Below are 27,266 nucleotides of genomic sequence, written 5' to 3'. Positions count from 1 at the left end.
CGTTCTAAAAAAAAATAAATCAAACTTTTGTATGTAGCTGCACAGAAAGATTTTGGGGTTAATTTTCCTGCCATGCAGGGACACCCTTCATACAGGAAAACAAACTGTAATTACAACGGTGGTATATCCAATTGTAAAGGAAAACTTGATCTGAGTTTTGCTTCTGCCCAACTGTTATGCCTAAATAGACAGATAGACGGATGGAGGAATGGACAGATGGACAATTTCTTAGATCTTTTGCCATCAATACATAAAATTGATTTTGGAACTGTAATATCACTGTGCTCTTTATGGTTTTTAAAGGTTTTTTTTTAAAGGAAAGGTTTTTTTTCTTGGCTTAACATGCTACTATGAATCAGTATTTTTGAACTACTTTATTATAACATTATATCCCCACTTATAGTTTACCACTTATAGTTTATTACCAGTATAGGTCATGTGCAAAATCTTATTACTTCAACTTAATAGTTTTTCTAGTGAAGTTCTAATGAATTGCTGCTTGGAGGCAGAAATTCATGCTGTACAATTTATTGGTTGAGAAGAGATATCAATAATTTTATTTTTCTGACATTTAAAATTTGTGGTTTGGTTTTTTAAAAAATACTATGAAATTAGCTAAGCCAAATCCTCGTATCAATGATGGCTAACATTTTTGTCATTCCATGCCGAAAGTGAGCATGCACATGTGACAGTGTGGGTGTGAATGCCCATACCCATAATGCCCCCCGTGGCTCGTTTTGGGCCTAGCAGGCCTCCCTGCAGCCTCCTCCTCTGGACCAAAAATGGCCTGCAGAGGGGTGGGGGGAGCACTGCAACTCCCTATGCCCCGCACATGCAGAGTAGAGACTCCAAAATCCTGGTTGACGGGAGGCACGCACACATGTGTAGTGGAGCTGAGCTGGGGCAACAGCTCACGTGCCCGTAGAGAGGGCTCCATGTGCCACCTGTGGTACGCATGCCATAGGCTCGCCATAACAGCCTTATATGATAGTTACTTAGTTGAGAATGAAAGTAAAATAGTCCACTGGAATTTCAAGCATACAATCTGTATTCAATTGCGATACATTTTATTATTTTTATAATGATAGTGAATACATGGGAACATTAGACACTTGTCATATGCATTTCTTTTGAATTTATGTGAAATTATTTTATAAATTATTAATTCCATCCTGGAGGGAAAAGTGTTTTCACAATAGAGAGACCAATCTTATTGGTATAGTAAAATATTCTTATATTTTAATCCATTTGATAGTCACAATGAAATTCATAGCTTCCCCCCTTCTTATCTTTGCAATGACTCCTCTGCCTTGTCCTCTCTGACAGCTATATGTAATTGATTTAAACTTTTTGTTTCCTTTTTAAAGTAACAATTTAAATACATATTTTCGATTTATTTAGGCTAGGTGACCGAAATATTACAAAATGCATGTTAAACATAATATATTCATATTGTTAAAAATTGCTTTATACATGTTTATAAGAAGAAGCAATATTTAAAAGCCCTTATGATATAATGTCAATTTTTCACAGAGAAATATGGAATGTTATACATCTTATTATCAACAATATTAGAACACTATGAATGTTCATGGTAGTAGTTCTGCTTTGTAAAAAAGGTTTTAGCCAATTGCTGTAATTATCTAGACGTACATAGATCCCTGGATTTTGTGGTCGGCCACAACCACGGCCAAAGCTGGTTATTCCTACCAGATAATATTGTGCCACATCTTGGATATAACACATCAACGGTCCGCCACTGTCTCCCTAAAAAAATGAAGGAATTAATTTGAATGTTAATTAGAATGCATTTACATTTTAAGATATTGAAGGCCTATTTGGACATGAATTGTTAAAATATTTTTTCTAAATATATGGAAAGTTTGAATTAGGCAATCTTGTGAGTCATTTAGAGAGCAGTGTTACAAAGTGCACTTAGCATTCAGCCCATTTAATTAAATGGGGCTACTTTTGGGTAAGTTGTGCAAGATTGCTAAATCAGTGATTTAGTTAAATGATTAGCATTACTAAATATCTTCATTAATATTTTGGGCATTCCATTTCCAGTATAAATATGCTTACTTTAAAAGTTAAGATATACATCTAGAAATACATAACAGTATTCATCCTCTGCTAAGTTTTATGATTACTACATATGCAATGTTGAAATGAACCACTTTCAACCTTTATTTCAAAATTGTTTTGTATGGACACAAAGTGGTTGAAATATTCTAAGCAAAGTAAAAAATATTACTTGAACTAAATTGTGATGTTTGTTTTCTCACAGAAAGTATCAATTTTATTTCCTAGATTTGTAAATTTATTTGCTTGACTAGTCAAATGGTACCAATCAGGATTTTATGGCAAAATAATTAAAAATGAAATGATTTCAGTTTTACCTGACAACTATCCACAGCTCCACTTGCAGAGCCAGCACAAAACATATTTGTTGTTACAATTCCACCATACCAATCATATCTGTTACAGATACTTTGTGGAATAATATCAACCCGTGCTTCTTGTAATACGTGCTTTTTTCGACCTTTAATGAAAAAATAAAAAGTAATGCTACAAGTATACTTATACTTAAAAAAATATAACTCAATAAGCAAAACGGCTGCCTTCTGACAGCTATTTACTTTTTGAATAGCAGCAATGTTTTCAAAGATAAAAATGAATTTTTTAAAATTCACAATGACATAGTACAAGTATTGGGAGGGAAGGCATATATTTTTATACAATGTGTCATAGAGATTAGTAACTTTTTTTATTTAGCAGAATCCTACATGTGAAATAAATATATGGTATTCTGCAAATATACATTATTATGACCTGAAGTCACAACAATAAACCTATTTATTTACTAATCCTACGCAAAGGAGTTAAGTGGATTTTTCATGATTGAATTTTTAAAGCAAAATACTTTACTCTTACTAGCTCAGTATGGAAGAATGTGAACACTATTTACAAAGCAGAGGTTAGAATATCAAGATCAGAAGTTTCAGAGTGATTGGTACAATGTCAGCACATGTATGGCAAAGTTGAAAAAGTTCATGAAACAGCAAGTGTGAGGAGCAGAATATTTTAATTGAAAGCACGTGATAGTAAAGGTTGTTTGTTCTCTGTTATGTGAACTTAAACTATATGCAGCTTTTTTTCTCTTACAAGGTTTACATGATTTTGTCCAAGTCCTTTTCTCTCATAACAATGGCAAACAATTTTATCTATATAGATGCAAGTACTGTATACCAACTCATTGTTCTTTGTCCTTGCTTTGAGCTGATTCTCCTTCTCCAATAAACATTATTTCTTGATTCATGTTCTTATTTGAGACATAAAGATACCACAGTCAAAATATTTTGCTTAGAGCAAATTTTTATATGTATGTATGTATGTATGTATGTATGTGTGTGTGTGTGTGTGTGTGTGTATGTATGTATGTGTATATATATATATATATATATATATATATATATATATATATATATATATATATATATATATTCATATTCATATTCATATTCATATTCATATTTAGAGTCACAACCCCTGGTAAGCCCCAATTATGGGAGGAAGCTAACTGCTTCCATCATCTGTCAGTCGGCTCGTCACAAGAGTCCATCACGACAGAAACCCAATATTTTTACTGTTGCCTTTGTTATATTTGTGTTTAATGGCTACCATTTGTGCTTAATGGCTAAGACGTTCACCTAAGATGCAATACAGCACAGGTTCGAATCCCAGTAAGGGTATGGCTAGCTAATGAGAGCTAAATAGCTTGAAATAGATCTATACTAGTCTCCCTTTATTTATTTATCAGCACAAATACACACACACACACAAATATATATATATATATATATATAGATAGATAGATAGATAGAGAGAGAGAGAGAGAGAGAGAGAGAGAGAGGGGGGGGAGAGGGAGAGAGAGGGGGGGGGAGAGAGAGAGAGACTGGAGAAATATATATATATATATATATATATATATATATATATATATATATATATATATATATATATATATATATATATATATATATATATATATATATATATATATATATATATATATATATATATATATATATATCTCCTGAGGTTTTCGCGGGTGTTAGTATGTAGGTCTTTGATTATTCGGGTTTTCTCCCGCGTAAAATTGGAAGTGTCTTGGTGCCGTTTTGACGAAGTCTCATTTGTCATCTTCAGGCTTGTTTGCTCGGCTTCGTGCTTCCATTTGGCACGACCAAGGACCAGAAGCCAGACCGCAACTGCACCATTAGTCACTTTAAACCCCTCCAATCCTTATATGAAGCACAAACCCCCAACCAATCAGAACACACCTCCACCCAATCAGAACACAGCCAAGCTCCCACCCAATCAGCTTAAACCCCCACTGGCAGTTAAAAGGAAGAAACAGCTGAGATCTCACATTGCTTCTGGAAGCACGAAGCCGAGAAAACAAGCCTGAAGATGGCAAATGAGACTTTGTTGAAACAGCGCCAAGACACTTCCAATTTTACGCGGGAGAAAACCCGAATAACCAAAGACAGACAGACAGACAGACATACGTACATATATATGCACGTACATACAAACATACGTGTCTATAGATACACACACTTCCATTTTTTTAAAAAAAATCATTGTTTATTGCTTATTATAAAAACAGGACCAATGCTTATTGAAATTGTTGAAACTGAAGAAATAGCTGCATATAATGCTCAGTAATTGATGAAACAAAAGCAATATAAGCACAAACTGTTTAATACAAATACACATTCCCCCCACCCCACCCCCAATTTCCTATGTATCATAAAGGTCACCCGAGGCTTTTTTCTACTTAATGGGATAAATGGAAGTAACATAGGAAGAATTTATGAGTTCAGTGAAATTATGACTGTACTCAACATTAAATTTACAGGGAGATTAAAACATTTACCTTTCTCACCTGCAGTTCCCCATCCTGTTATATAACATAGAGTATCATTCCCTAGAAAAAGAGAACTTGGAAATAAGCAGATAGGCTGGATATAATCATTAAATTTGATAGGATTTTTAAATATGAATACTGCAATATCATTTTCATACGTTTCCTTGTTGAAATGAGAATGGATTATAATTCTTTTGATTTGTCTCTCTCTAGTGTAATACTGAGGATGATAAAGATGATGTAAGCCAAATACAGCTCTCCAAAAGTCTGGGCTCCTAGGAGAGGGGAAAAAATGATATATTGTAGATAATGTTTATTATAGAATTATGACCAGTTCTATTTAAGAATTGACATGACATCTGTTCTTGGCAAAACTACTAAGCTTCTTACCAGACCAAAATTTGAATCAGGAATCCTATGTAGAATCCGAAATTTGATTATTGATAGGAAACCTGCCTTTACTACAGTTATGTGAAAAAGTCCTGCACGCTTTACGGTTTTTGACATTTTTTGGATAGGCCATTGATTTTATATTTCTGTCACGTTCCGGTGTTCACGTTGCATACAAACAGAGATTCAGTTTGTTTGGTGAAAAACTTTTATCTCTAAGAAACTATGTGATAACCAGCACTAAATGACAATGATACAAAGGTAATCAAATCCAAGTCAGTTCTAACCAAGTTAACACTGTCACCCATATATATAAGGTATCTTACCTTTCACCCTGGCTTCGCTGATAATGGATAAGAGCCTGTGGCCTAATGGCTAAGAAGTTTGCCTAGGATGTAATATAGCCCAGGTTCAAGTCCCAGTAAGGGTATGGCTAGCTGATGAGAGCTAAATAGCTTGAAATAGATCTATACTAGTCTCCCTTTATTTATTTATCAGCACAAATAAAAAAAAAACCACAAATATAACAAAGGCAACAGTAAAAATATTGGGTTTCTGTCGTGATGGACTCTTGTGACGAGCCGATAGACAGATGATGGAAGGAGTTCGCTTCCTCCCATAATTGGGGCTTACCAGGGGTTGTAAAAAAAATCATATATATATACATACATACATACATACACACACACACACACACACATACATACACCATTACCCCTCCCAGCTCCACCCACAACTCCACCCAGATGACACCCACCCACCATCACCAACCCACACCCTTAGCCACACCCCCACTCAGTGTCATCATAGCCTCTTTCCTGGTTAGCCGCATCCGAGCAAAAGAATTACATCAGAGTAGGCAGTTGGACCTGAGTAGAAGATTTACATCAGAGTAGGCAGTTGGACCCGAGTAGAAGAGCCAGCCACATGCAGCTACAGACTCAAATCAACATCAGAGAGGCAACATCAACGTGGCAGCGTTAGTGGCGTGTAAGCATGGCTGAGCGGGCATGGTGATGGACAGGTTCCCCCTGGATGGCAGCCTGAGGGCTGACAATTTTATGCTAGTGCTATGCAAATATTGTTATATTTAAATAAATACTGGTGGTTTTTAAATGAAAAGCATAAGCTTTTTGCAATTTGGTGCTGTTTGGATGGGGATTGTGAATTTTCTTGCATGCTTACAATGACTATGAAAACAGATTAACTGATGCATACCCAGTGGCATACATGTTGCAATTACTAAGGCTGATGCTAATGTTTTCATTGTTTAACATTTTTATTGTTTGTGGCTCTGAAAAGGACAGTTTAGGAAACCAAGCATGGTTACTAATATGAAATTGGCTAGCCCTTATTGCTTATCACCAGGCAGCATTGCTTTGGCATAGACTGTATAAGCCTTTGCACGTGATCTTTGGTGACAATGTGGTGCGAGGCTGCAGTAATGGATTCAAACAGCTCCTGCTTGGTCTTCGGATGCTTCTTGCTTATTTTGTAACCGATCTTGGCCCACAAGTTCTCAATTGGATTTATATCCGGGCTCTGAGCTAGCCAATCCAGAAGTCAAACACTATGCTTCTTCATCCACTGCTGAACGGACTTGGCTTGATGACAAGGAGCGTTGTCATCCTGGAAGTAAAAGTCCTTCCCTACAAGTTCCTGAGCTGAAGGAAGCATGGTCTTTTCCAGGACTTCAACATACTGCTTGGAATTCATGATTCCCTGCATGATTTGTATCTGACCAATACCAGAAGCAGTGATACAGCCCCAGATTATGACGTGCAATGGATGCTTCAGAGAGATTCAGCCAGTACAGCCTAAATTCTTCAGCTGGAAATCTTCTGACATACTTATTGCACTAATTCCCAGTCAAGTAGAAATTGTTCTCGTCACTGAAGATGACCTTGGCCCACTGTTTGTTGGTCCACTTGGCATACTTCTTGGCCTACGCACATCGACAAGAGTGGTGAGCGTCTGTGAGCAAAGGTTTACTTCAAGCCCTGCAGCCTTTAAGCCCTCTGGCAAGCAGTCTGCGATGCACTGTGTTTGTGTACACTTTTATATCACGTTTCACCCCAAATTCTTGTAATCTGAGGTGAAGTGAGTTTCCTGTCAGCCATTGAAAGGCGTTGCAGAGCCCAATCTTGCCATTTTGTCGACTTTCTTGGTCTTCCAGAGCAAAGCCTGTCATCAACTGAACCAGTTATTTGTTATTTTTCAACCACTCTGCTCACCATGGTGCAATGGCATTTCACTTTCTTGGCTATTTCTGTACTGGAGTAATCCTCTTCATGAAGCACAAAGATGTGATGCCACTGCTCAGTACTGATGAAAGCAAAGGCCTTCATCCTTGCCCACATCCAAAGCTAAATTAAATTTCTCGATCCTTTTCATCCCTATTTATAGTCAGAGAGTATGACAACATTGATTGGCTCATAGATTTAGCCTCTGTGCATTTTGATTGGTCAGCCAAGCTCACTGCTGATTAGCTACTTTTGGTCCTAACGTTCTTGAAAATTCAAGTTGTGTTTGCTAGCACATTTGGTCATTCTCTTGCACAATTCCCTCAACCTTTATTAAATTGTACAAGATAGAAATGATATTGCTATTAGCTCTCAGATTTTGTGTACCAAATCATTGGAAAACTACATTTTATTTTTCAATTCACAATTCAGGTAGTTGTCACTTAACAACAACTGAACCCAGAATTCTGTTCGTAAGTCATTATGATCATTAAGTGGGTCACCATGTAACTAATTCAGTTTTACAACCACTTTTATGATGGTTGTGAGTCATGCAGTCATTAAGAGAATTATATGGTCATTAAGTGAATCATGTCATTAAGCAAGTCCATTCTCCCTCCCCTTTTTTTGCTGAAAACTAATTAAAAATGAAAGAAAGCCCAAAAAAGGATTTGAGGGAGGTACAGGCTTTCTCCATTGCTACTGTTAGACCACTTGCTGGTAAGACTCCAATTCCCTGATTCAGAAAAATATTCCTTTCTCTTAACTACTAATTTCTGGAATATTTTTGGTTGGCTGATTTCTCCTTTAAAGATAACATGCACTCAGACTTACCTTGAAATCTAAGCAATTTAGGATCTAGATGGTATTTCAGTGGGAATATTTAGGAAATCTCAAGCCTGTAGGCCACACTGTGAAGCCCCCCCCCCCCAAGGAAAAAAATCTCAAAAAAATGACAAAACTAGTTCTATATTATTGGTAAGAATATTATTTGGATCTATAATTACCTGTAATTATAAAAGGTCACACTCAACTTTAGGTACACCTAATCATTTTCTCTTTCCAATATCCATTTGCTCTTTTAATATCATATATTGGTTGACAAATTTCCTTTTCCAAGGTTTTATAGATGCTGTTAATTCCAAATTGAAAATCTGCCTCATTATCTGCTTTACTGTCTATTCTAGACACCTATAAATGTCTATTCTTAGCAAAATTGCTAGGCTCTTAATATCTAGAGCCTAATGAGCACTTAGTGGCATTTTTGTTATTAGATTGCTAACCTCCAGTGCAAGGTTTCTTTTATTATGACAATCTTAATAGGAAGGACCAATGAAAGACATGGCAACTATTAGGATTTGATCATTTTATGGGACTTCCAGGGGAAAAAATGGCAAACTGAAGATGACAATTGCAGTGGAATAGAGTCAGCAAGTGACTGCAATAGAATAGAATAGAATAGAATAGAATAGAATAGAATAGAATAGAATAGAATAAACAGAGATGGAGATCTTCTAGTCAAACCTCTGCTTAGGCAGAAAACACTACACCACTTCAGACAAATGTTATTCAACATCTAAAAAACTTCCACTGTTGGAACATTCACAACTTCTGGAAGCAAGTTGTTCCACTGATTAATTGTTCTGGCAGGAAATTTCTCCTTAGTTCTAAATTGCTTCTCTCCTTGATTTAGTTTCCACCCATTGCTTCTTGTCCTATTCTCATGTGCTTTGGAGAATAGTTTGACTCCTTCTTCTTTGTGGCAGCCCCTAAGATATTGTTCTTCAGCTCCGTTCTTCAGATGCTTTAGCCTCCAGTCCTCTAATCATCTTTGTTTGGTCTTCTCTGCACTCTTTCCAGAATAACAACATATTTTTTACATCATGGACACCAAAACTGGATGCAGTATTACAAGGCATTATAAAGTGGTATTAACACTTCATGTGATCTTGATTCTATCCCTCTGTTTATGCAGCCTAGAAATGTGTTGACTTATTTGGCAGCGGCTGCTGCACACTGCTGGCTCATATTTAAATGGTTGTCCACTAGGACTCCAAGATCCCTCTCACAGTTATTATAATCCCTCTCACAAAGTTATTATAATAATTCTTCTCTGGACAAGGAGATCACCCATAAGTTCTCCAGTCAGCTGCTCCTTGCAGGATGATCACAAGATGGCAGTCTCTAGTGCAGTGATGGCAAACCTTTTTTGCCTTGGGTGCCAAAAGCATGTGTGTGTGCTTTCGCGCACGCCTGCATGCCCACACCCATAATTTAATGCCCCCTTGCCATGCTCCTACGCATGCACATGTGACTACCCTCCCTGCTGCACTGCACATCGGTGCATGGCTTTTTTGGAGCCTGGAAGCCCTCTGGAGGCCAGAAATGGTCTATTTACTGACTTCTGACTCGCGTGCCTGCTGATATGGCTCCGCGTGCCATCTATGGCACATGTTCCATAGGTTCGCCATCACAGCTTTAGTGGGTTTAAAGCTCTGAGAGACCAATGAATAACCATCTTGTTTTGTAGCTTTTCAGCTGTTAGGAATATTGATAACTTGGGAGAGTTTTCTTCAATTGTTAACAAAAGAAGTTTTAACTATAAGTTTAAGAACTTAATTTTTTTTCAATAAGCAACAGGCTAATTAAAACTTTGCTTTTAAAAAGATACAATTGGACTAAGGTGCCAGATAAGTTTGAAATAAATTCTGGGAATTAATTTTAGAGCCGAGGTGGCGCAGTGGTTAGGGTGCAGTACTGCAGGCCACTTCAGCTGACTGTTATCTGCAGTTCAGTGGTTCTAATCTCACTGGCTCAAGGTTGACTCAGCCTTCCATCCTTCCAAGGTGGGTGAAATGAGGACCCAGACTGTGGGGGCGATATGCTGACTCTGTAAACCGCTTAGAGAGTGCTGAAAACCCTATGAAGTGGTATATAAGTCTAACTGCTATTGCTATTGCTATTTTAAAGAATTATAAATAATTCTTTCCATGGAAAAATGCCTATCTTTTGATTTAAAAAAAAAGATTTAAAAATTGGAAACTAAAGGGAACTAAAAAATTACAATTAAAGGGAAAAAATCCAATTTTAATTTACAATGAAGCAAAATTGGACATATTTAAAAATATTTTTGATCAATGGTCCCAGAAGTTAATTTTAAGTGTCTGCCTCTATAATTAGATAAAAAGATCCTACTGAAGAGAAGCAAGTATTACCAGACATGATTGAGACTGATGTGAAAATAGAATTAACAGACTATGAGAATGACATAGAAGATTTTACATTTGATATACAAAAGAAGTTAGCTTATATATTAATAATTGAAAGGGATATTTACAATCCCTTTTTATTGTAAATAAAAGTTATATTTACAAAAAAAACAAAGAGCGACTGGAATAATTTCTTATTTTGGATTTACAAAAGAGGCTTACTGAAAGTTTGAATAATTTTATGAGAAGGGACAAAGAAAAAAATAAAAGAAATCAAGTTCTACATTAGTTGGAGGAACTAAAAATTAAGACTTCCTCCTTAAATAAAAGTAAGGGAGAAGTAAAAGAAAGATGGTTTATTTGGCTAAGCTTAAAATATATGTTTTTATGATATGTTGTTTATCATATGAACATATAATAGATATGTTATTTCTGGTAACTCTTGATGGACTTTTGCTGACATTAGAACTGAAATGACAAGGTTGTAAGGATTTAATTAAGAGATTGGATATGGGAAAAAGAGATCATTTATAATATTTTAAAAGAAGATGCTAAGTTATAAACATTGTTTAAAATTGTGAGGAAGGGAAATCACTTTACATATTTCTTTCTCTTCACAATATTATTTTTCTTTGTTTTCTAATGTCTTTCATTTTTTTCTGCAACTTCTACTCTTTCTTTTTTATCTTCTACTTTTTTGGTTTGCATTTGTTTTATTTTAATTATATTTCTTTTATAAAATTACTGTATAGATCATTTTAACAATACTTTTATACAATAGATATTTTCTGTTAACTTGTGAAGCTTAATTTGGTTTTGGTTTTGAGTGTTGCTTTGTATAAATCTTGTGTATAGTACTGACCTATGGTATGGGGCATACCTAAAAATTAGATTTGATTGGCATGGAATTTATTTTTTAATATATATTTCCATGACCTTAAATAAAATGTGAGAAAATTAGCTACCTTTCTAAGTTATAAAGTCAAAGGTTGCCTATTTATACAAATTCTTTATTGTTTTCTGTACAATCAATTCTGTTAAGTTGTTAATTTAGTTTACTTTACTAGGTGGAATATTTCATCTTGCCCCATATAAAACTGTAAATTTCTAATAGTATTTTTATGGCTTGATAAATCAATTCAGGGGGGGAAATATTCATAAAATATACAAATATTTTCAAATCAATTTTACCTCACTTTTTTAAAATCTAAAATTAATTGAAAAATGTTAAAAATTAAGATACATACTTCCATCTTTTAATGCAGTGTGCTGCTGTCAGTAATGAGTTGTTAGTAATTACTACTCCACCACAGATATGATGGTATCCTACACCTAAGCTGTAAACTTGAAGACTAACTTGCCATGGCCATGCTCCAAGTGGAGCATCGCGTCCTCCTACAATCCGATTGATTGATATTGTCTCATCCATAGCAGGCCTTGTTCCACATTCTAGAAAACAAAACACAAATACTAATTAAATGTAATAGTTGTAAATAGTCCATAAAACACACTGCAGTTGGCATTAAAACAGATCCTGAAAGCAATTTCTAATTAGAATATAATTCGAGAGTCCATACTCTTCTTGTACATTATTTCTAAACACTGATCATGCAGAATTTATTAATATAGAATTTTTTTCAGCCTTCCCTCCTCCCTCCCTCGAATATTTTGTCTAGTAAAGATAATTTAATGATACTTTATAATGCTGCTCTAATATAACTAGTGTAAATATGGATTGCTTTGATTTTGTCCTGCATGGCCTTTATATTTGTCTAAAACCAACTCTTCTTGCGAGTTTCTTCTCAAGTTGCTATCCATGGTTATGTTAGAGTCACTCTCCGACAGTTGGGCTATGTCATGGGTCCAACCTCTAGTAATCCATTAGTGTGCTTATTTCCCTGTGTACTTACCTAGGGAAACTGATAAATGCTGCAGGTGCTGAGTTGCAAATTACTACCCATGTAAACTTCACAGCCACAAAACCTCTCTGAAGGAGATGGACGGTTTCAAAATTTAATAAATAAATACAAACTAAGTAAAAGGAAAGCCCAACAATCTAAATACTAAAGAATACAGAAACTGATGGCATAAGCACCCAATCCTTTAACCCAATCCCCCTTACAACTCTTCACTAAAAAAATTACAATCTCGAGTCTCTATTGATTCCATCAGGTAATTCCTTCCAAAACGCATGGGATTTCAAGTTGAGTGGCAGTCTCCATGGTCAAGCCACAATCAATAATCATGGGGACCAGAAGAGAACAGACTCCTCAATTGTATTAAACTATAGTGGGGGAAATGACAGGGAGGGGAAAATTTGTTCTGCTTTCCATCTACCTTCTCAGAAACCTCCTTCCTAATTTTTAGTGCAGAGACTGAGGCCAAGATTCAGGCAATGAAAAGAAGAAAGAGTACCCAGTCTCTTCCCTATTCCCCTTCCCAACAGCTCCACAAGCTAGATCAGACAAAGAAACCAATGCTGCATATTTTTTTAAATTTTTATTTTAAACACACAAACACATTAACAAAAACAAACACATGACTTAAAACAACATAGGAACAAGAAGTTCCATCATATATCATACAGCAGTTCCGTATCGGTTTCTTTACAGTTAGTGTTTTCCCTTCTATACATTTCTACCTTGCATTCATGGTCTCCGTATTCGTTATCCATTTTTATGTACAATTCTATATTTATTTATACTTAGATATTTGTAACAAAATATTGTTTACCTATATTGTGTTTTATATTCTTACTGTCATTTATTCTCTTACATACAATTATAGGTATACATTCACAGTTATTCTTTTTCTTTGCCATTCTTATACTTTCGTTATTCCATTTAAAAGGTTATAATATACAGTTTGAGTTGTTTTGTTTACCATCCCAAGTGCCTGTTGTAACACCACCTTATTTTCCCTTTCTTTTTTCCCTCCCTTCCTTCTCTACTTCCTTCCTTCCTCCTCTCCTTCCCCTTCTTTCTTCCCTTACCTCTCCCCTACTCCTACCCTCTCTCTTCCCCTTCCTGCCCTCTCTCCTTCTCTTTCTCTCCCTTCCACCCTCCTCTCCTTCTCTCTCTCCCTTCCACCCACCTCTCCTTACCTCTTTCTTCTTCCCTTACCTCTCCTCCACTCTTCCTCTTCCTTTCCTACTATCTCTCCTTCTCTTTCTCTCCCTTCCACCCTCTTCTCCTTTCCGTTCCTTCTTCCCTCCCTTCTCTACTTCCTTCCTTCTCTCATCTCTTTCCTTCTTCCCTCCCTTTCTTTTCCTATTGTTATAGGTATCTCTTTCAAATCTCAGTTTATGTTTTCTTGGGGATGGTATTTCCACAAACCCATATAGTTTCATATTATTTCCTTTTTTCTCTTTCGTTCTACAGTCTATTTGCCAGCCATCATCCTGATTTGATGGCTTATTCCAAGTAATTCAGTCTGACTACTTTAATTTTCTGTGCTAATTCCTTTTGAGTTATTAAATTGGTCTGCCCACTCATTTGGTTCTATTTCAATTTCGTCTACTTGATTACATAGCCCAGATGAAATCCAAGCCCTGTCAATTCTTACTTCCTGTATACAGGCTATATCTACTTTCAATTTCTTAAGTTTATTAAACATCTGGACTCTTTTTATTTTTTTTGGTGCATTCAGTCCATTCAAGTTTATCGAGATAATTGTTATTTCTTGATCCATCTTTAGCTGGGATTGTTTTTTTTTTTTTACTTCTAGTTTGTATCTGACTTTTCCCTCTCGTGCCTTCGTTCTCTGCTCTCTCTCTTTCTTGCCTTTGTTCTTCTCTCCTGTTTCTTTCCTTGTCACCTAATGTTTCTTCCTCTTGACCCCTACTTTCTAGTCCCTCCTTACTTCTTTGTTCTTCCGCTTTGCTATATTCTTCATAGAATTTCTGTGCTTCTTCTGTATTCTCTATCTTATATCTTTTTCCTTACCAAGATATCAGAACCCCTTCTGGTACCAACCACCTGTACATTGTTCTATTTTTATTTAACTGATTTGTTAAAAATTGGTACTGCCTATGTTTTTCCCGAATTCTCCGTGGAATCTGTTTGAGCATGATCAACTCTTTTCCCTGTAATGTAATCGTCTCTTCTTTAGGTTTTTTGTACACTTCATCTCTCGGTTTTTTTTAGCAAATCTTACATGCACTTCTCTCGGGAGTCTGTGTCTTCTGGCATAGTTAGTATGCACCCGATAAGCTTCATCGACTTCTCCTCTCAACTCTTGTTCTTTTCTTTGAAGAATTTCAGTGAAAATTTCAATCATTTTTCTTTTCAGGCCTTCCTCCTTCTCTTCCAGTATATTTTGGAATCTTAGGTAGAATGCTCAATGCTGCATATTTTTATTGTAGCAGTTATAGCAACAGGATCTTGCAAGTCTGAATGTGTTCCCTAACCTTATCTTCATTTGAACTAGGGAAGGACATGTCTGATGTTTTTTCAAGTTATTGTCATGGACAAAGTCTCAAGCCCCTTTTAGCTGATCAATGCCTTGTAGCAACTCTTCCTCCTATCCTTCAAAGCCATTCCCTATGCCTTTTATATCCTCACCCCTTCTCCGATACCTTCTTTCAGGACTAGTCATACTGAGAGCAAGTTTGTCTTGGATGAAGATGACCAAACAGCCAGTCTATGAATCTACCAGGCTTTTCCAAAAAACAAAAAACCACCCTTTCCCACAGCTTCTTAATAAAATCTGCAAAATCTTAGGGCTGAAGGAATCAGAACTTTCATTTCCATATATCACTTAATGGATCCATGAGTGGGAAAGATGTACCCTCTGACTAGCAACACTGAGAGAGCAGGCTGAACCAGAGTAGGCCTCAAGTCTGAACCAAACTAGGGTCTCATGATATTAAGCTTTAACTGTTCATATATAGAAATTGCAAATGTTGCTTTAGGAAGTCTGCACATAAAACTGCTGTAGCAAAAGTCTCTATTTTAATCTGCTGGCTTGACTGTAAAAACTGTCTGGAAGGACACATTTTACTTCCTCAAATGTATGCTATGTTGGTTATTAGCTGACTATGTATTATTGCTTCCTGTAGACATAATATTACTGTAAATCAAGGGCAAATCTGAGGGGTGTATCCAAAAACTAACAGATGGCTTGGCTAAAAGCTAAAATACTATAAAAAGGAACTTCCTGATGACATTTGGAGTTCAGGCCTTTGTCTCTGGACTTGCGCAATAAAACTTTCCTTCTCTACAGAGCTGGCTTCTGTGTCTTTTCTACAACAGTTTTGGCGACTCCGCCGGGACAGATTAAATGAGGCGATGTTTCGCTGAGGGCAGCCTGACCCCTTGGACCCTGCAGGGGACCACCTCCGAACATTCTCCAGGCGCCATGGGGGTACCTCGTTGGGGCCAACGGTGCTGAGGGCTGTCCAAGATCCCTTGAGGGAAGAAAAGTTGGTCTGAACATCCTGGCCAGGACGAGGTTTTTGTGAAGACATCTCAGGCAAGTATATGTAACTGATATTGTATCTATCTCATTTGCAGATAGAAGAGGGAGCCTGATCACCTCCCTGGACTCGGGACGGCATTCCTAACGAAGTCCATATAGGTTGTGTGGGTAGTTAAACCAGCACAGTTCCTGCAGGTGGCCATTGAGTTCCGGCTTCGGGGGCCTTAGGTCACTGGTAGTGTTTTGTTAGAATGGGAGGAAAAAACAGTGTGCCTCGCACACCATTGGGATGTATGTTGAAAGGTTTTGATCATTATTTTAATCATACTGAATATAGGGTGCCATATCCTAAGGTAACTAGGGAGAGACTGCAATATTTGTGTCAGCAGCAATGGCCACACATGGGTGTTGGTTGGCCCCCGGAGGGTACGTTTAAGTTCCAAATCATTGATGACCTAACCTCCTTGATAGCTGCTAATGAAGAAAAATACCCAAATCAGTTTCAGTATATAGATCAGTGGGGAGATGCGGTGGCAGAACAGTCTGATGAATTGTTGCAATGTCAAGCAGAGATGGTGCGAATCTGTGTCGCCAGACCAAAGGGAAAGAATGTAAAGATAATGTCTAAGAAGAGTAAGGGATGTAAAGGACATAAAAAGGTTTTAGTGCAGGATGAGGAAGAACTCTTGAGGCCTCCTCTATATGTGCCCGTGCTCCCATTGGCACTGGGCGTTAACGCGCCTACAGTTGCAAGAAAAAGTATGTGAACCCCTTGGGATTATGTGGAGTTTTGAATGAATTGGTCATAAAATGTGCTCTGAACTTCATCTAAGTCACAACAATAGAAAAACACAGTCTGCTGAAAATAATACTACACAAACATTAGATGTTGCTATGGTTTAATTGCACATAGCATGTAAACATTCACAGTGCAGGGAGGAAAAAGTATGTGAACCCTTAATAACTGGTTGACCCTCCTTTGGCAGCAATAACCTCAACCAAACGTTTCTTGTAGTTACAGATCAGACCTGCACAATGATCTGGAGTAATTGTGGACCACTCCTCTTCACAAAACTGTTTCAGTGTAGCAATATTCTTGGGATGTCTGGTGTGAATCGCTCTCTTAAGGTCATGCCACAGCATTTCAATCGGGTTGAGGTCAGGACTCTGACTGGGCCACTCCAGGGGGTGTATTCTGTGCTGTTGAAGCCATTTTTGTGTTGACTTACTTGTATGCTTTGGGTCATTGTCCTGTTGCATCACCCATCCCCTGTGGAGCTTCAGTTGGCAGACAGATGGTCGTACGTTTTCCTGCAAAATGCCTTGATAAACTCTGGAATTCATTTTCCCATCAATGACAACAATCCATCCAGGCCCTGAGGCAGCAAAGCAGCCCCAAACCATGATGCTCCCTCCACCATGTTTTACAGTGGGGATGAGGTTTTGATGTTGGTGTGCTGTGCCTTTTTTTCTCCACACATAGTATTGTGTGTTTTTCCCAAACAACTCAATTTTGGTTTCATCTGTCCACATTTTGCCAGTAGTGTTGTGGAACATCCAGGTGCTCTTTTGCAAACTTCAAATGTGCTGCAATATTTTTTTTGGGACAGCAATGGCTTCCTCCGTGGTGTCCTCCCATGTACTCCATTCTTGTTTAATGTTTTCCTTATTGTAGATGTGTCAACAAAAATGTTAGCCAGAGATTTCTATAGGTCTTTAGCTGACACTCTAGGATTCTTCTTTATCTCATGAAGCGTTCTGCACTGTGCTCTTGCAGTCATTTTTACAGGACGACCACACCTAGGGAGAGTAGCAAGAGTGCTAAACTTTCTCCATTTGTAGACAGTCTGTCTTACCGTGGACACATGAACATCAAGGCTTTTGGAGATACTTTTGTAACCCTTTCCAGCTTCATGCAAGTCAACAATTCTTGATTGTAGGTCTTCTGAGAGCTCTTTTCTGCAAGGCATGGTTCACATCAGACAGTGCTTCTTGAAACCAGTAAACCCACAACAGGTGTGTTTTTAAAGGGCAGAACAGCTGTCAGCACACATCCAATATCATCACACTGATTGGAGTCAAGGTTGGCTCACTTCTGGCTCCAATTAGCTCTTGGAGACGTAATTAGGCTAGAGGCTCACATACTTTTTCCTCTCTGCACTGTGAATGTTTACATGTTATGTGCAATTAAACCATGGCAACATCTAATGTTTGTGTAGTATTATTTTCAGCAGACTGTGTTTGTCTATTATTGTGACTTAGATGAAGTTCAGAGCACATTTTATGACCAATTCATGCAAAACTCCATGTAATCCCAAGGGGTTCACATACTTTTTCTTGCAACTGTATGCCTGTGGGGGGTGGGGCTGCTGCAGTTGTGGAAAGAGAACTTTATTTTACTTTATGATTTTTCAGAGTCCCTTACAAATTCCCCATAGCAGTATTGGTTTCAGGGATAATAATAAGATAGCTAGAAGAAAGGAAAATGGACATCCTACAGCAGGGGTCGTCAACCCCTAGTCCATGGACTGGCAGTGGTCTGTGGCATGTGAGCAAGTGGGCTACACAAACAAGCAAAGCCTCATCTGTGGGATGCAGGCAGCATGCCAAACCACACCCCCTCTGGTCTGCGGAAAAACCTCTCACCACAGAACTAGTCTCTGGTGCCCAAAAGGTTGGGGGCCGCAGCCCTACAGCATAGAGCATATGTAGGAATACTGTAAACCAGAGTATCAATCTCAATTTCATTGAGGTCCGCATCAGGGTTGTGTTTGACCTCGGAGGCCAGGGTGGGGATGGCCAGGGTGGGTATGGCCAGCTTAACATCACTCATGTCAGAGGCGCCTGTGGTGGCCCTAGTGCTCTGCCAGTGAAAACAGGCTCCCAAGCTCCGTTTTAGGCTGTGATGGCCTCCTGCAACTCTCTGCCAGTGAAAACCCCCAACTCCATTTTCACAGGCACAGGCACTGCAGGCCGGTCTTTCCCTGTTTCCATGGCAGCCCCGCGGGCCAGATCTAAGCACCCTGCAGGCCAAATCCACCCTCCAGGCCTTGAATTTGACACCCTGCTGTAGACATAGCACCAATGGCCTCTGTGACTACCTCAGTCAAAGTTTAAATAACCTAGGAAAAATGTTCTGACTATTAATCTGGGCATGCTGGATCATATGTCTGAGATAACTATGGCTGATGAACTGCAACACAGATTTTAAACCCAATCTGATTCCAATACTCGCCCGTTCAAGGGGGAAAAAGATGCAACATGAAATCTGAGAACACCACTATGATTTCCTCTCAGAACAGCAAGGGAGTAGAGGAATGGGAATTCTATATGTAAAGATGTTCATTACAGGACTATAGATAGTTCCATTTCTATTGTATTGTATGTACATTGTTAGTTTGTTTCCAAAAGAAATTGCTACATTGTTTCAAAACTTAATGCATACTTTTCACTGCTGAAATAATTTAAAACATGAAATAACTGTTTTTCCAACATAGTTTTATAAACATTCATAAGATTGCTTTCTACAAATTCCTGAGGGTTGAAAAACAAGTAGTATACCTATGTGAGATATAGAAATGATATAGAAAAGTTCAATCCTATTTCTTTAGTGTCTGATTCAGTTGGTGGAATGCATTAAACTGGACATGATAGCTGTCTTCCAGTACTTGAGGGGCTGTCACAATGAAGAGGGGATTAACTTATTCTTTGGGCACCAAAGGCAGGACAAGAAATAATGATGGAACCTGCCAAAGAGAGATCCAACCTAGAAGTAAGAAGAAATTTTCTGATAGTGAGATGGATTAATTAGTGGAATAGCTTCCCTCTTAGAGTTGTGGGTGCTTTTTCACTGGACATTTTCAAGAACAGATCAGACAACCATTTGACTGATAAGGCTTGTGCCTTCAACTGGGGGTTGAACTAGAAGACTCTGAGGTTACTTCCAGCCTTCTGATTCTAAGAAGGTCCAACTTAAGTTAAAAAAGAAAGGCAGCCATAATATGTTCCTGAACATATATTCACCATTTTCAATGAGAACACCAGAAATTCTAAGTGATCTATAGTAAGGTGAGGACTACCTGTAAAAGACCAATGGTATACAAAAGTATATAATATCAGTGAAGAAACAAAATGCAGATGCTTAGGTTTGTGAATTTGCTAATACAAACAGCTGTCATGGAGCCAAAACATAAGCATCTGACAACTAAGCTGCTTCAATGAAATCAAATTTCAGAAATACTAATCTCAGGGTACTTACGTGGTTTTATAAAAATAATATTCTTGAAGTCAAATGAGAGCTTGTGAACCAAAATAAGACAATTAAGCAACAGATTTATCAGATCAATAAGGGTTTTCAAAAGCACAACCTATGATTCATTCTATAATTTCAAAAGTAGAAATCGGTAGAAGTTTAAAGGGAATTCGGCCCAGGATCGGCAACTTAGCCTAACAGAAACTGCTACATTTGTTGGCATCAAGGAAAAAAAAAACACCTTCCAATTTGTTCTCAGTGAATTCTTCCTGACTCTACAACACCGTAACTCAATGCATATTATAGTGAAGGAAGGACGAGAAAAAACTTATACAAATAGCATAAAAACTGATTTGAAACAGTTTCCACCACAGAGATCGTTGCTTCTGCTCAGGTAGCTATAATCTAATCTGAACTGCCCGATTTGCTAGGAAGTTTCTCGCCAGAACAGCAGGAAAGGGATTTCAGACTAAAGATATTCTAAGGACCAAGTCCCAAGGGTGCTTTTTCAGGACGCCATAGGATAGTGAGGAATGGAAACGCTTCTCATCCAAGAAGCTTCTTCAGCTCTGACAGGGTAGTGCGTTTTGGGCGGCTCTACTGAAACGACTGTATTTTTTTGGAGATATAATACTTCAAACGAACCAGCCGGCTATTTGGGTTTCTGAGTCAGAGATGCCGCAAAATAAGAGCCGGGAGCGGACCGCCAGCGCTTGGCGCCTATACCCCTTCCCTGCGGCCGTCGTACCTAGGCTCGCTCGCTGGCCTCGTCCCAAAGTACCAGGAGCTTAGTGTAGCCCAACCCACTAGCCGAAGGCGGGAGAAGGTCGCCTCACCGTTTCCATCGCTCGCAAGGGAAGAGGTCGCGCAGAATAGCGCCAGGGAAAAAAGGGAAACGACCACGAGTAGAGAATTTCGGTTAATCATCGTCTCTCAAGGGAGAAAATGGCGGCCTCTTTTCCCGCTCGCCGTCCGCAACGGAGGAGGGTGGAAGGAGCCGGCGAGGCGGTTGAACCAGCCTAGGGAAGTGGTTCATGCGCCTTCCCGCAACAGCTTCTTGGAACTCGGCCTCCGACAGGCTTCGCCTACACGTGAAAGGTCCGGGTTTTTCGAACCAGCGGTAGAGAAGTTTTAATCCGCTTCCCTGCGGTTATTTACCAATTGTCGAGATGCGATTCTAATCCCCGTGAAGTAATCGATTTCTACGCCGGTTTATCTTCCTGTATCTTTTTAATAGGCATGAAATTGGTGAAATAAGACTTATTGAATGGGATGAACAAAGAAACAGATGAGGAAGGAGACGGAGTTATAGGGATCCACGATAGACGTTTCTTTGCCTCAATAATGGCTCTGGTGAAACCCATTAGCTTCCATTAAGTATGGACAACTCTGAGCCAGGCCCAGCTGTCTGCTTCATGTAAGAGGATTTCTATATTATGAGGGAAAGGGAAGATTGACAGATACTTTCATGCAGATATATGAAAAGTAAACTAATAAATGTATTTATAGCCTGGACCTATATTTGGTTTTTAATTCAGGAACTTGACTCAATGTATATACAATCCTGCACAGCAGCCTTTGGGCCCCAAACTCGCCCCCTGAGCTTCTGTGGCTCAGGGTAAACTGGAACCTGGGTCTCCAGGTGCCAGTCTGATACCTTAACCAGAACATCACTCTCTCATTCCCTCTTCTGGGCTTTAAGCACTGTAGGAAGTTAGCACCCACCCCTCTCCTAGAAGAATGAAACATCCTGGGAAATATTGAAAAGGCAGAATATTCTATTTCCCTAGATAAGAAATGGAGAAACATGTTTTTAGGCAGGAAATAGACTCACTCTTAATGGTCCCCACCTTTGTCAATCGACCATTAAAAGCAAGTGCCAGTCTGTTCTACATAACAAAGATCTCCCCCTTCAGCCACAGGGTGATGGGATTAAGGCATGATAGTATTAGCCCTTTACCCATTTCACCACAGGGCACCTCTGAAGAAGCAATGCTCAACCTAACTTGGACACAGCCTACAGAATTTCCCCTACAGGGCCCCATGGGAGTGTTAACAACCAATCAGAATACAAAATCAAAGCCCAGAGAGGGCATAAAACCAGGGACTTTCAGCATCTGTCTCTTTTCTTCTTCACCCAACATCTTGAAACATGTGATCACCTTTTTCCTAGGACCTCAAATCATGTGGTCCTGTCCACCATTAAAACCATCATTCCAAGCAGCCTCCATGTTTCCAGTGTCTTTTTCCCCACTTGGAACTGACATTTCTTCCAACAGCACCAAGATCAGTTACTAATTATCGTCACAGGGAGATAGATGCTGGCCCAACTCTTGACAGCAGCACAGAAGTGCCTTGCCATTATTTTCCTCCAGATGTTTTTCATGAAGTGTAGATCTGACCTTGGGAAGAGAGCAGTGAAACTGTTAAGGGAGATGAACGCAGCAACTCACTCCTTTGGAGAGAAGTATGAGAAAGAAACTCAAAATAACCCCATTTTGATTTTCTTTGATATAATATGGGGCAGAAAGAAACAGAGGCTTTCTATCCTACAACAATAAAGAGTATTCATAGACATGAAAATACACACTTTAATATATCAATGATCAAATTAAAATTACAAACTACTATTAAATATTTTTTCAGAAATAATGAGACTGCAAGAGGATTCATTATTTAAAAAGCAATCGGATATATATGGCACGGCAAAAAGCCACTTCATACAATTAGTTGGAAAATATTCCACACCACAAACAAAAAAAGAACCTGCTGAATGCTCACAGTGTTGGTTTTGCTAAGTTGTCTCTTTACCCAGAACATGTACTTAGGCAAATTCGTGTAAACTCCTGGATATTTTGGTCGGCCACAGCCAACACCATAGCTGGTGATTCCTACAATGTAATATTTAGAATCTGATAAATAGCATACAAGAGGTCCACCACTATCTCCCTGAAAAATGAAAAAGATAACAATGAGTAGTGATTCTAGCATTTTAAAGCATGCATGCATAAAGGCTATCCCTCCTTTTATTTAGTTTTCTAGTGAATGTACAGCAGCCATGTATCTTCAGTGACATTCACGGTTCTCATTCCATTATGGCAAACTGAGAACAAAGAAATAGCTTTTCCTCATGGTGACATTAGTGTGCATTCCTCCTGACTTGAGTAAGTATGAAAATGCTGTCCCCACAGTAGAGCCCAATGTAGGCTGAGAACAGTTTGTCAGGATAAATTAGTCAATTTAACTCTCACTGATTATATTAGAATGAAAGCATTATTTGGCTGGGCTCTAGAATAGCAAAAGCAGTGGTAATCAATCTTTTATCTCAATTCACAAATCCCACATATAAAATTCTAAAATTGCATCAATTTTAATTTTCTTTTCTGAAATCTCCTATCTGCTGTAGTACATTTGTAAATTGTTAATCTAGTAAACGTAGCTTGATATTAAGTGCATGTGATTTGAGATAGATCTATGTCCATTTACCTGACAGGTATCAACATCTCCAGTTTCAGAGCCAGCACAGAAAGCAGTATCTGGTATTGATCCTGCATGCCAGTCAAATTGATTGCAAGTGTCTAGTGAAAAAATTTGTAGCTGAGCTTCTTGCAATATGAGGGTGCCTTTACCTGTAGGGAAATCAATAGCTTTTAGTTTATTTATTTCTAATCTGCAACAAGAACTATGTAAAAATGCTGAATTGGCAGTTCTTGATCTAATGCTAACATACCAGTCCAATTATCCTATGCAATTGGGAGGATCTACACTATATTGCCAAAAGTATTTGCTCACCCATCCACATAATCAAACTCAGTTGTGAGCGAATACTTTTGGCAATATAGTGTATCTCAGTGGTGGGATATGACCAGTATGTCCCGGTACGGCCGTACCGATGCCTGCTGGGAGCATCAGGTACTGTTCCAGTACGGTGCTCCGGAGGGCCCACTGGCCCGCCCGACCTCCTTACCTGTATTTGAGCCTATCGGGGCTTTCGGGCTCGGAGCGAACGATGCCTGTGCGACATTCCGCTGAGCAGCTGGAATGTCACACAGTGTCGTATGCGGTAAGTACATATGCGGCTAACACGTGTGTTGCACGTGTGCCTATAGTGGACGCCCAGCTCCGTTGCACTATACCTGTTGCACTGGGATCTGGAACCCACCACTGATCTACCTCTATTTTTTGGAGTATAAGATGCACCTTTTTCCCTCCTAAGAGTGTGAAAATTTGGGTGCCTCTTATACACCAAATGTAGACCCACCCACCCACCCACCATGCTCCACACTTTGGCCTCTGCCTCCCAGCAATTTACCTCCTTGCAGCAAACTGAGAAAATGGGGCTTGCTGAGGCAGAAATAGGCTATGGCAATCCCTGCAGCCTGAAACAGCTGATGTCGGAGGCCCCCTGCTTAAATTGAAATTGAAAGTGAAGCTTGCTGTTTGCTGCAACAAGGCAAATTGATGGGAGGAAAAGGCAGGTTTTTTTTCTTCTAATCAGGCTAAACTGAAACAGGCTGTTTGCTCTTTGCTGCAAGGAGGTAAGTCAATAACTACAAATGCCTATATAGAATGTTCAAATTATTACTTATTTTTAAAAAACTGCTTTATTATTGACAACCTAACAAAATGATGCTTTTTAAAATAAATGCTTGATCTGAAGAAACCCGGTGCCTCAGAATCTGAGTCTTGTATTGCTCATGAGTTATTTGTGTCAATCATTTGATACATTTAAAAACATATTTACTAGAATCATTGGGAACAAAAATGTGTTTCAATAAAATATTCATTTTAATGGCTACAATTCTAACCAGAACAATTTTCTCTATCTTGAAATGTCTACTGTTACGTATTTCCAGAATTGTGAACAGGTCTTCATTATTACTAAACTCCTATTTAAGCATTTTTGCAATAGTACAATGCATAATTAGATGGAAATGTTTCTTTTCTTCCTCTTTAGTTTACATGTCAGAATTTGAATTTTCTTTTACTGATCCGATAATCTGACAAAACCATATTGCTGTACATAGTCCATTTTAGTGCTTTTGCTGGGTAACTCTGGGTACAATATCATCAATGTTTAATTCCAATTTATATTCAGAATACAATAAAATCTTAGTATTTTAACTTCTCAAATTTTATTTTCATGACATATTATCCTTTTGCAAAAAGGACATAGTAAAGAGGAACAAATGCCCTGCAAACAGATCATTTTTAAAAACTGATATCTAGGAAAAGATGTGAGTAAAAATTATCACATATTGTTTATATCAGTCCTTCCCATGTTATTATTTTCCAGAAGTAGTACATACAACTCCCATTATATCCAGCTACCTTGACTCTGTGTATATATACATTTGAAAATCCTGAAATGCAAATCTGTGAATATCAAGTATGTCTAACTAAGAATAGTATCTAAAAGGAGCTCCCTCCTGATTGTACTTTTGTGTGTGTAATATAAGAAAGAAACAGTTGACTGTAGTGATTAAAAGCACCAAGCTAGAAACTGGGAGACTGAGTTCTAATTCCAGCTTAGACGAGAAGCCAGCTAAGTGACATTGAGTCAGTCATTCTCTCTCAGTCCAAGAAATAAGACAACCACAAGCCACTTCTGTAAATATAGTTGCCAAGAAAACTGCATGGATTTTTCCCGGCAGTCACCAGGAGTCAGAATAATTTGAAGACCACCACGCCCGCCAAATATTATTCTCAGTGCAAATAAACTTTTTGAGGTCACTAAACTCATTTTAACTTTTAACAATACGTTATTTAAAAGCAAAAATAAAACACTTACCTTTTTCTTTATTAGTTCCCCACCCACTTATAAAACATTTCATTTCAGAAGTCAGGGCAAGATCAGCATTAGGCAAGCAGATGGGCTGAATATAGTCATTAAATATGACAGGTTTGCTTAGTTTAAACACAGCAATATCATCTTCATATTTTGCAGAATTGTAGTAATGAAATATTTTGATTTCTTTTATGCGTTTTTTTATAGTATGTGTTTTATGTTTGAAAAGATGATGCAAGCCAATCACAGCCCTCCACATCTCTGGATCCCTAGGAGAAAATAAAGTATCTTTAAAAGTTAGCAATTATTATGTAAATGTAATTCCATAGAGATGAAATTGTTTACTTCAAAATGTGTGCATGGCTAATAAGCATGGAGCCAGGTTTTATTCAGATGATGACAAAATGGTAGGCTGTTATAGAAAATACAACCAGTTTAAATAGTCATTTAGACTGACTAAAATGTAGCATTTGCAAAATCAGATTCAAACAATTTATTGCAATATTTCTAATTCAAGAATTCTCAAATAATGTATCTGAAATTTATAATTTAAAATGATTTTATATAACCAACTTTCTCACAACAGTAAATCTAGGCAGTGAACAAAATATTATAAACCAAAACAACCAAAGACCATCAATATAACACATGCCCAAGATCTAAGAACATACTACTGTATATTCACAATTAGTTTAAAAAACACCCACCAACCCATTCAACAGCAGAGATTGCTTAGCATCAATGTCTAAGGGAACAACCAGGTTTAACTGCCTTGTGAGAGAAAAACAGAGTGGGGTCCAACTGGATTTCCAGATAGATGGTGCCTCCCTGATCCAAATCTCCTGAGCTGTTCCTGAAGGAAGTCGTGGTTGATAGCACTGAAGACTGTTGAGAAATCAGTAAGGGCCAGGATTAATTCATGACCCATCAGAGGCAATTAGCAGGCACATCCAATACTATCGCAGTGCTTCAACAAGTCTGAATCCTGAGTGAAAAGATAATTCCTTCATCCTGAGCTTTATCCTGAAAAGAT

The 27,266-nt window shown here is 38.1% G+C and overlaps 2 protein-coding genes across 6 annotated transcripts in view; both read right to left on the bottom strand.

The window, feature by feature from the left end:
- Positions 1-1,066: 1,066 nt before the first annotated feature.
- Positions 1,067-12,216, bottom strand: LOC106543484 (transmembrane protease serine 12-like). The gene is made up of 4 exons (XM_087710360.1): positions 12,023-12,216; positions 4,943-5,208; positions 2,400-2,542; positions 1,067-1,767 (listed from the first exon to the last, which is right to left on the bottom strand). The coding sequence occupies exons 1-4, from the start codon at positions 12,202-12,204 to the stop codon at positions 1,528-1,530; spliced, it is 831 nt and encodes a 276-aa protein (XP_087566486.1). The 5' UTR covers positions 12,205-12,216; the 3' UTR covers positions 1,067-1,527.
- LOC106557354 (transmembrane protease serine 12-like) overlaps positions 12,132-27,266 on the bottom strand; it is a 43,287-nt gene continuing 28,152 nt past the window's right edge. For 4 of the 5 annotated variants that reach the window (XM_087710356.1, XM_087710357.1, XM_087710358.1 and 1 more), the window contains 3 exons: positions 26,237-26,502; positions 23,932-24,074; positions 23,061-23,394 (listed from right to left, as the gene is read on the bottom strand). In XM_087710356.1, the coding sequence (XP_087566482.1) occupies positions 23,164-23,394; positions 23,932-24,074; positions 26,237-26,502 (640 nt within the window). In that variant the 3' untranslated portion in view covers positions 23,061-23,163. Of the gene's footprint in view, positions 12,225-23,060; positions 23,395-23,931; positions 24,075-26,236; positions 26,503-27,266 lie in introns of those variants that run through there. The other variant, XM_087710355.1, reaches the window with a different exon arrangement.

The sequence above is a fragment of the Thamnophis sirtalis genome, unplaced genomic scaffold (genome assembly GCF_051295495.1).
Source record: "Thamnophis sirtalis isolate CommonGarterSnake01/CBP01778 unplaced genomic scaffold, rThaSir2_p1.2 scaffold_3, whole genome shotgun sequence".
NCBI classification, from domain to species: Eukaryota; Metazoa; Chordata; class Lepidosauria; order Squamata; family Natricidae; genus Thamnophis; species Thamnophis sirtalis.
The sequence above is the reverse complement of the archived record's forward strand: the minus strand, read 5'-3'. Positions and strand labels throughout refer to the sequence as shown.

Bases quoted from the DNA above. Each gene is read 5' to 3' on its own strand.
- LOC106543484 (XM_087710360.1), bottom strand. From the start codon at position 12,204: ATGGATGAGACAATATCAATCAATCGGATTGTAGGAGGACGCGATGCT. The intron at 5,209-12,022 runs GTATGTATCTTA...CCCCTCTCCTAG, and splicing joins CACTGCATTAAAAGATGGAA to GAGCCCAGACTTTTGGAGAG. The intron at 1,768-2,399 runs GTAAAACTGAAA...TCATTTTTTTAG, and splicing joins GAGCTGTGGATAGTTGTCAG to GGAGACAGTGGCGGACCGTT.